General features: G+C 41.9%; 1 protein-coding gene across 1 annotated transcript; it reads left to right on the top strand.

Annotated features, from left to right (window-relative positions):
- On the top strand, positions 372-2,369 carry LOC104772020 (40S ribosomal protein S19, mitochondrial). The gene is made up of 5 exons (XM_010496661.2): positions 372-480; positions 959-1,095; positions 1,213-1,281; positions 1,552-1,658; positions 1,773-2,369. The coding sequence occupies exons 2-5, from the start codon at positions 975-977 to the stop codon at positions 2,127-2,129; spliced, it is 654 nt and encodes a 217-aa protein (XP_010494963.1). The 5' UTR covers positions 372-480; positions 959-974; the 3' UTR covers positions 2,130-2,369.

Below are 9,846 nucleotides of genomic sequence, written 5' to 3' on the forward strand. Positions count from 1 at the left end.
AAAAAAAAGAAGATGTGAAATTTAAATGAGAACCCATCTCAAGATTGTTGGATTGTAGTGTAAGATTAGAGACGACAAATGGTGTGAACTTGTCGACACAAATTGTGCCTTCTTCTTCTTCTCTCCCTGAGTTCACATTTCAGAGTNTAAGATTTAGGAGACTAATTAATTAATTAGTAGTACTGATACATATCTACAACAGTTTACAAGTTGTTATGGTGATTGATGGGTCTGAAGCTGTCTAATTCGTCAGTGAAGCAAGCACACACGAAGACTAGTTAAATATTGGGCTACCCGATGAATAGTATATTAATTGGGCCTTAGCAACGGCCCAGTTTGGGTTATGGTCAGATCCAGACAGTCCAAAATAGAATTGTGAGTGGTCAGGTCTCCTCCTCCTCGAACACGATGCTCTGAAAGCCGTAAAACTTTGTTCACCGTCTTCTTCTAGGGTTCTTCTTCGTCGTCGTTCTATAACTGGTATGCTTCAATGGCTTCCTTTCTCTTTTTAATCATTTCTGCGAAATCTGAAAAAATGGGCTAAAATCGAGGAAGATATTATTAGCTTTTAGTGAGAGATGTGTGATATTAGTTACGGGTCAGTGAGCCACAATTAGGTTGATCTGCTTAATTTTGTAACCAATGTAGGTCATTTTTGAATCATGAAATTTCTATAGTGCTATAAGCGTTCTGTTTCTTTGCTTTACCCTCATCAATGTCTCTAATTTTTTGGTGCGTTATTTTAGCTTTTGAAGATCAAGAAACTGAGTATGAAGCTATAAAAAAAAAAAAATCGACTTCTTTTGGTACATTTTAGTTGATGATTGTCCTAATTTCGTCTGTCTAGGTCTAGTTGAATTTTTTTCATGGCTTTGTTGGTATATATATATTTTTCTGGGTGTATGGATGGAGTCTAGACATTTTGAGACTTAGCTTAAGAGGGCTTATGCTATTGCAGACATTTATCTTCTAGTATGGCTTTCTGCACAAAACTAGGCGGTCACTTGAAACAAGGAGTTGTTCAAACCAGAAATGTTCCATTTACATCAATGCTCACTTCTCTCCGCTACATGTCCACAAAACTTTACATTGGTGGTAAGTTTAGCTTTCCTTCTCAGGTTGTTTCATTCTTATTATTTGCGGCTGTATATTTGCTTTCTCTTCTTCTTTAGCAGTTTTAATGTTTTGGTCACTGTTAATTTTTGGTCCCAGGTCTATCACCTGGAACTGACGAGCAGTCCTTGAAGGACGCTTTCTCTAGCTTCAATGGAGTCACTGAGGGTTAGCCCTTGATCTTGACATCTTTCTTTTAACTCTTCTTCCATATAATATGGATTTGCTTGCTGCTAGTTAGTGCTTAAACCATTCAAGGATGTCTGGATGTGTGGTTGGGTTTAGGCCGTCTTAATCATCATTATACCATGAATAATTGATTTTGGTGAACATTTACATTATGGTATTTGGTGTGCCTCGTGACTTTACTATCATTCTATTTGATCCTTCCGACTTTCTGTTATTAACTAGCATCTTGTCGTATCTTGTGTTGTGCAGCAAGAGTCATGACAAACAAAGTGACTGGGAGGTCTAGAGGTTATGGATTTGTTAACTTCATGACTGAGGATTCTGCCAAATCTGCTATTTCAGCTATGGATGGACAGGTTAGAAAACTAAAGAACGAATCATGGTGGATCTAACTACATACACCTATCATGTTAATTGTTGTGTTGTATGATTTAACTTTCCCCTTTTGTGGTTTTGGGTTGATTAATTAGGAGCTGAATGGGTTTAACATCCGTGTGAACGTTGCAAAAGATTGGCCAAGTTTACCATTGTCTCTGGATGAGAAGAGTATAGAAGAAGCTGAGACGAAAGGAAATAAGATGGTGAGCCGATCTGTATGGAAAGATCCATTCGTTGATGCGTTCCTGATGAAGAAGAAAAATGCAGCACTGACCAAGAAAATATGGTCGAGGAGATCAACAATTCTGCCAGAGTATGTTGATTCGTCTGTGAGAATCTACAATGGCAAAAGTCATGTGCGTTGTAAGATCACAGAAGGGAAAGTTGGGCACAAATTCGGAGAGTTTGCGTTTACAAGAAAAGTTAAGAAGCATGCTAAAGCAAAGTAGTTTCTTTGGGATTGGACTGGTCACACAGCTCGAAAGGACTGTGCTGAAAAGCTAGAAACGAATCGAGTCAATAAATTCTTAACAGGTAAAACTCATTAGCTTACGACATGAGTGTAGACGAAGTCTTTTACTAAGTCTTCAGTTTTGTTGTCGACTCTGTATTTGTGGACCACAAAGTGCCAAAGTTCTTTTTTGGAATTCGATTTCGATTTACCAACATCAATTATGGAGCTTCATGAACCAAACTATGCGTCAACTTAGTGCTTGTTGAAGCGGTCTCGATCAAGAATATTGTCTGTATACACAGTGAGTCAATGGGTCCATTTCGAGTATTCTTTCGCACTAAAAATGTAAAACAAGATAGAAATTGAAATGAGAACCCAATCTAAAGATGTTGGATGGTAGTGAGATTAATTAGAGACAAATGGTGTGTGTGAACTTGCTGACAAAATTGTGTCTTCTTCTCTCTTTGAGTTCACATGTCAATGCATAATTCATAAGATTTGCGAGACTAATAATTAGCACAAAGATTTGTGAGACTAATAATTAGATGTATAATCAATTTTTCACAGGTACTGTGGTTACGGATTTGCTATGTTGACTCAGCAACTGTCGTCTAGACTTGGGAGGTATTTATTAATTTAGTTCACACTTTGATGCTATTATTACTTTAATAAAGACCTCAAAAGACCTGTGAGCAACGTGTTCTATATGTCGAATGTCGTTTAAGCTAGAAAATTCACTTTAGTTTATGATTTACAAATGGATCATAAAATATCAAATTCTCAGCTAGAGAGAGAGGGTAATTAAGGATGTTATAGACGGTTACGGAATGCGTTCAAATATTTCATAAGCAATGTCTTTCCACCGAGAAGCTTTGTAATCAAGTATTTTTCAACAAAACCAAAAAAAATTAACTTCTGTAAATTAATTATCAAAATGTTATATTTAGGATTTTTTTAGATGTTTGTAAAATATACCTATTTACCTAAATTTTTTGAAAATTTGCTCAAATAAACTGAAATTACATATTTGCTGAAAAATACATTTAAAATATCAAAATATGAAAATATCTCTTTAACATATGTAGTTGTTCTTAATTTTTTCTATTTTGTATTAGTTAAAAATTAAATTATATAAAACTGAAAATATCAATTTTGTTATTTTGTTATTATTATTTTTTTTTGGTAAGAAACCAGGAGAAAACTCTCCCAACTATGTATTATTAAAGTGAATGAATTTACAAGAGAATGTCACACGGACACGCAGGTCCCGTTAAATCATCCTGAAAAACGGACTCAACAACCATAGGAATAGTGTCAAGTCTTTGAAAACCTAACGGTATAGAAAACGCATAGGACGCTAACCCATCAGCTAAGCGGTTAGCTTCCCTATACACATGGAAAACACGGACTAACCAGTCCCTCAAGATAAAGCCATGGTACAAACGTACCAGGAAGGAAAGCGGATGCGACTCACCGATTCATGTCTGTAAAAACTCCACCACCATCTTAGAATCCACCTCCAGCTCCAGTCTCATGATCCGTTGTTCCCAGGCGATATAGAGTCCATAATAGACACTCCATAGCTCTGCTAACGGTGCGGAACACCTCCCTATATTGACCACAAAACAGCCACACCAATCACCAAACTCATTGCGTAGCACCCCTCCAGCTGTGGCCAACCCTCGATCGCCTCTCGAAGCACCAACAGTATTCAGCTTAAACCAACCTGCCCGAGGAGCTGACCATTTTATCATTTGCTGCACCCGTACCGATGCTCCTCGATGGTGCAAACAACTCACCCCTGCAACCAAAATCTCCTTCGCAGAATCTTTAATGAATTTGACTCTGTCTCTCCATACTCTGTTTACTCCAAAAATGTTTCCACATCTCCACTTCCAAGCCCACCAAACGGCCATGGAAAACATGGTAGACCAAGAATGATCATCTCCCCTAATCGCGCCACATAGATTCTCAAACAGCCACTCCAACAACGACAACTCAAAGAAACGTTGCCTCCATCTCACCGGTACTATTCGGCTCCACAGTCCTGACATTGCAGGACAATCACGAAGGACATGAATAATTGTCTCCACCCCACCTTTACAAACTTGACAAACATCTGTGTTACTTAAATGCCGCCTGCGTCTTTCATGATCGATTGGTTCCCGATTAACCAAAGGAAAACCCTCATCCGTTCAGGAGCAGCGACTCTCCAAATACATCTAACAAACTTATCCATCATCGGGCGTGGTGAGTGGTCCGCAATCAACAAAGCATAAGCGGACCCCACAGTGAAACCTCCATCTTTCGTATTACCCCAAGCCAATCTATCTCGCGCTCCAGTAACACTATCTATGACTACTGCAACGAGCTCCAGTCTCTTATTCTCTAATATGTAAGGCATAATTCTTGGAAGATCCCACCCTACTCCATCGGACCATAACTCACGAGCTGTTAACTTCTCAGAACCTCTAGGAAGCTCTGCAACTGCCAGTTCAGCCAACGACTGGTTCGTCAGCCATTTGTTTGTCTAGAAATTTATCGTCCTGCCTTCGCCAATAACCCACCGCAAGCCAGGGTAAACCACCTCTCGCAAACCAACACCAACACCCGCCAAATAGAAGACCAAGTACCCTTCACCACAGACCAACCAGTATCCTTGACATCACCAACTTTATACTTGCTTCTAACCACTTTTGCCCATAAACTGTCCTTATCATGGAGCAGCCTCCAACCCAACTTAGCAACCAAAGCCTTATTCATTTCACACGTGGATCTAATCCCCAAACCACCGTCTCCCTTGGGCAGAGTAACCTTTTCCCAAGCCACCAAGTGTATCTTTCGCTTTACCCCATCACTGCCCCACAAAAAATCACGAGACAACTTATCCAACCTGTTCAAAGTTGAAACAGGTAATTTAATAGAACTCATGGTGTGAACTGGAATGGAAGAGAGGACAGCTTTAGTGAGCGTGATTCGGCCAGCAAAACTGAGCATACGTCCCTTCCAACCACTCAACCTACTGGAAACTTTCTCAAGAACTTCTCCAAAGGTATCTTTGTTAATGTGCTTCTGGAGGATGGGCATTCCTAGATATTTACCAAGCTCCCGTGTTGATTTGATACCACTCTCCTTACTGATTCTTTGGCTCAACTCACGGGACACATTATCAGAGAAAAATATTTTCGACTTCTCCAAGCTCACTTTCTGACCTGATGTCAAACAAAACCTCTCCAACACACGCCTTATAACTCGCACTTGGCTCACTGATGCTTCCGCAAAAAGTATCAGATCATCAGCGAAGCAGATGTGAGAAATCTTATGCCCCCCTCTAGACAGACTGATTGGTTTCCAAGCTTTCTCCTCAATCTCATACTCAATCATATGGCAAAGCCGCTCCATACACAACACAAACAGATATGATGACAGGGGATCTCCTTGACGAAGCCCTCTCAAAGATTTGAAAGCCTCCGATTTCTCCCCATTCCATAACACTCTCATAGTTGGTCCGGCTACACACTGCAATATCCAAGTCACCCATAACTCAGAGAACCCCGCAGCTCTCAAAGTATCCTCCAAAAAATCCCATCTTATGCGATCATAAGCCTTTTCCAGATCAAGCTTCAGTAACATCCACCCCTTTCTACCTTTCTTCTACCGCATAGAATGGACAGCCTCCTGTACCACCACTATGTTATCGGTGCTCAGTCGTCCTAGGATAAAGCTTGACTGCGCCGGTCCTATTAGCTTCGTCATAACCAACTTCAACTTCCCACCATTGCTTTAGTGATTATTTTGAACAACACATTACATAGACTTATTGGTCTAAAGTGGGTGATCCGCTCTGGCTTCCCCACCTTAGGAATAAGTACAACAAGCACATCATTCGTTTCTGGAGGCAACACACCTGTCTTGAAAAACTCAAGAATAAAATGAGTTACTGACTCCTCCACTACCTCCCAGGACTGTTGATAAAAGATGGGTTGAAACCCATCAGGTCCAGCGGCTTTAAACCCTTTCATGCATCTTAAAGCCTGCTCGACTTCAAACTCGGAGAAAGGCTTATTAAGAGCAGACTGCTCAACCTGTGAAAGCTGAACAAAACCATCCTGTGACAGTTGTTCTCCAGATTGATCCACATCCTCCAAAGAATACAGTCGACTAAAGTAATCCACAGCGAGCTGCTCAAGATCTTGAGCATCCGTCACCCATTCCCCAGAGTCACTCTTCAACATCTCAATGCAATTCCTCCTCCTTCTAATTATAGTAGAAGTATGGAAAAATTTGGTGTTTCTATCTCCATGTTTGATATACTTCTCTCTCGACTTCTGGAACCACAACATCTCTTCATGTTCTAGCACCGTTTCAAACTCTTTGAGTAAGTTCTCCTCCTTGATCAATAACTCATCTGTTTGAACACGATCAATATCACGTTGGACTTTCATGATTTCCCGCATCAAACTTTCTTTCCGTTTCAACACATCACCAAAAACCTCTTTATTCCACACATGCAAATCCCTTTGCAGCTTTCGCAACGCCTCACTCGTACTGATATTACGATCCCAAGAGGACAACAATAGGTCTTGAAAACCAGGATGGCTTAACCAAGCCGCTTCAAACCTAAATGGTCTACGACTCGCATCTCCAGAAACCATTGGAGTCATCTGAACATATAAAGGAGCATGGTCAGAAGCCAATGAGGGAAGATGAGTAACCCTCGCTTCTTGCCATGTCAAACGAGCACTCGGACAACAAAGGACACGGTCTAGTCGTTTAACCACGAAAGGACTCCCTCTTTTCCCTCGCCGCCAGGTGAATTGATTTCCCCGAAACCCCATATCAATAAGAGAGTGATCATTAATCCAGTCACCAAAGGCCAAGGAGTCCGGTGAAAGATTACCATTGCCTCTAGTCCGCTCATCAAGTCGCAGGATCGTATTGAAATCACCTCCCAGGACAACTGGACCCACAGCATTCCGAACAATCTCACCAAGTTTCTCCCAAAGCCCACTCCGCCGACTTGCAGACGGAGCTGCATAAACCACAACCAGGTTCAGAGATTCAGAGCCATTCACCACCAGAGCATGAATAAACTGATCTGAAGACTCCACCACCTCCATTTCACCAAAACCCGACCTCCACAACAACCAAAGACCCCCGCTTTGGCCAATTGCATCCACACGAAACATATTTTCAAATCCCAGACCTCGACATATCTGCCCGCTCTATCGCCACCAACATGGGTCTCAAAAACTGCTAAAACATCAGTGTGAGAACCGAGATCAATTCTCTCTTTCTGAAGTGATTTTGAATACGGAGGAGCTTATCGCCGTTGGAGGTTCCTAACTGAATTGAGAGTGTTTGAATATTTGTATTGTATTGCTTATTTCATAAAATTTGTTCGATCCCGTACAAAAGACTCCCCCCTTACATGTTTATACCGACCAATTTATTACCTAATTAATGCATAATTAATAGGACACGATTTGCGTATCCTAATTAATCCTCTTAAATGCGAGAATCTTTGACCAAGCCCGAGCTGCGAGCTGACCAACACGAAGCATCTTGGCGCTCTCTTCCTTTCTCCGGACTTGATGGGCCGACCAGTAGTACATTCTTGGCCCATTAGACGCGCCCGGCCTAGGCCCTTTGCCTACTGCCCGAGATGACATATCGTGGGTACAACAATCAGTACAATACTTCTTCAGCAAATAGCGAACAGAGTGTCGGAATTGAGGTTTATTTGCCCTCCAACAATTCCATAAAATACAATTAATCATCGGATAACACCAAGCAAAGGAAACTACCGGGGCAACCCATCAGGACATACAGCGGTCCACCTCTATCCCCGGCAGGACCTCACTCAACACCACCGCTCCACTCATCGAAGCATCCTCCATCGGCATCATTGCATTCGAGACAGCCCTCACACCATTAGGCTCCCCCTCTTCACCCTCACAACTCCGGTAACTATCCTTCCCGAAACAGCCACCGGGTCTCCCTATGTTCGTCTCTTCGACTCTCAATCTTTTCCCATTCGCATACAAATCCAGCTCTCCTTTTTTTGGGCCAAACACTAATCCTCTAGTGGGCTTATTTGAAGTTGTTGTTTTAGGCCTAGTACCGTTAGCCGACATCCCCTTTGCCTTAAAACCCTTCTTGGGCTTACTCTCCTGAGGCCCATTATTATTCAGACCCGATCCAGAACCAAAGATGAGTGCCTTTCGGATGCACGTCAGACTTACCATTTCCCGACTGCCTAACAGGCAATTCATTTTCCTTATTATCACCATGAGATATCACAATTTCCTTTGAAGGTAGACCTGCCAAATCTGCAGTTAACCTTCCAAAACTGTTAGATAACGCAATATTAGCCAAATCAGTCGCCTTCTGTGATTCACGTAAATTACTTCCCATATTTGCCTTGCGACCATTCACCACAGGAGCCACCGTCTTCGCCTGTGGATCCACTCTCCGTCCCCGTGAACGGACTTGAGTAAAACCATCATCAGGGGCCAACTGATTCACGGAAGAATGTACACTTTGTCCTTCACCCACAGACTGAACAGCGACCACACTACGCTCTGGAGCTCCCTTAAGACAAGCATGAACTCCATGTCCATACAACCCGGATAACAAACAAATATTCAAAAGGCCCTCATACGCCACAAAATACCGCTCCTCATTAACTAATATTGTACCCTTCAGCAGTTTAGTCAGATTGATCTCCACACAAACACGAGCAAACCAAGCCCTATCAAAGTTAAGAGTCGTTAGATCCACCTTAACTGGTTTACCCAAACCTCCAGCAATACCAATAAGGATAGATCGATGATAAAAGTTAAAAGGGAAGATTCGATAACCGAACCCACACCAGAGTCGTTACAATCTCATCCCTTAAAGGATCAAACTCCGGAGACCACGCTTGTACCATTAGGTAGCTTCCCGCAATTCTCCACAGACCTCCTATCAGCGCTGCCAAGTAATCATCCTCCACAGCAAATCGAACCAAGAAAAGCTGACGAGGGAGATCCATAACATACATAGCACCACTAGGTTTCCACATCTCCCGCAACTTCCAACTCAACCATGCGAGCGAGTCACTTCGACCCAAAACCTTAACTATCATACAGTTCTTCCACAAACCATTCATCGCCTCCAACACTTCCTTACCTATGGTAACCACCGGTTCACCATCCTCCCCGTTTGGAAATTCCAACGAGAGCCTCTCCGTCACAAAAGCATCATCCACAACCATCTCTGGCCTCGGCATCTCCCCCGCAGTACAACCCATCACTTTCTGCACCCATGGTCCCCTAACATCAGGGGGATCTCCCGGTGGTCGAGCACTCTCCCGAATATCCTCCATAGTTGCATCTTGATCCACACCCGTTGAAACCCTAGACACACCCTACACCATCATACTTTTTACATGGATATGAGCAGATCGTTAAATGTTTCGTCGTGTTATTTTGTTATTTTGTTATTTTGTTAGCACCACTAATATTAAACATGAGAATTAGGTTCCTGTGATATACCATAATTAAATTGTAGTACAAGATTAAACGTGAGTCCTTCTTTCTCAGAATCATTCCTGTATAGGAAGATATCAAACGTCAAAGCACAATTAGTAACAAAATACAGTACTCCCAAATATATGTTACTTGGAATATAGTTTTGGAGATATTTTTACCAATGAAAGTTGGAACCAA

The sequence above is a fragment of the Camelina sativa genome, chromosome 20, assembly GCF_000633955.1.
Source record: "Camelina sativa cultivar DH55 chromosome 20, Cs, whole genome shotgun sequence".
NCBI classification, from domain to species: Eukaryota; Viridiplantae; Streptophyta; class Magnoliopsida; order Brassicales; family Brassicaceae; genus Camelina; species Camelina sativa.

Excerpts from the sequence above, each read along its gene's own strand:
- LOC104772020 (XM_010496661.2), top strand. The coding sequence starts at position 975 with ATGGCTTTCTGCACAAAACTAGGCGGTCACTTGAAACAAGGAGTTGTT. Across the intron at positions 1,096-1,212 it reads CACAAAACTTTACATTGGTG|GTCTATCACCTGGAACTGAC; the intron begins GTAAGTTTAGCT and ends TTTTGGTCCCAG. Across the intron at positions 1,659-1,772 it reads TTTCAGCTATGGATGGACAG|GAGCTGAATGGGTTTAACAT; the intron begins GTTAGAAAACTA and ends TTGATTAATTAG.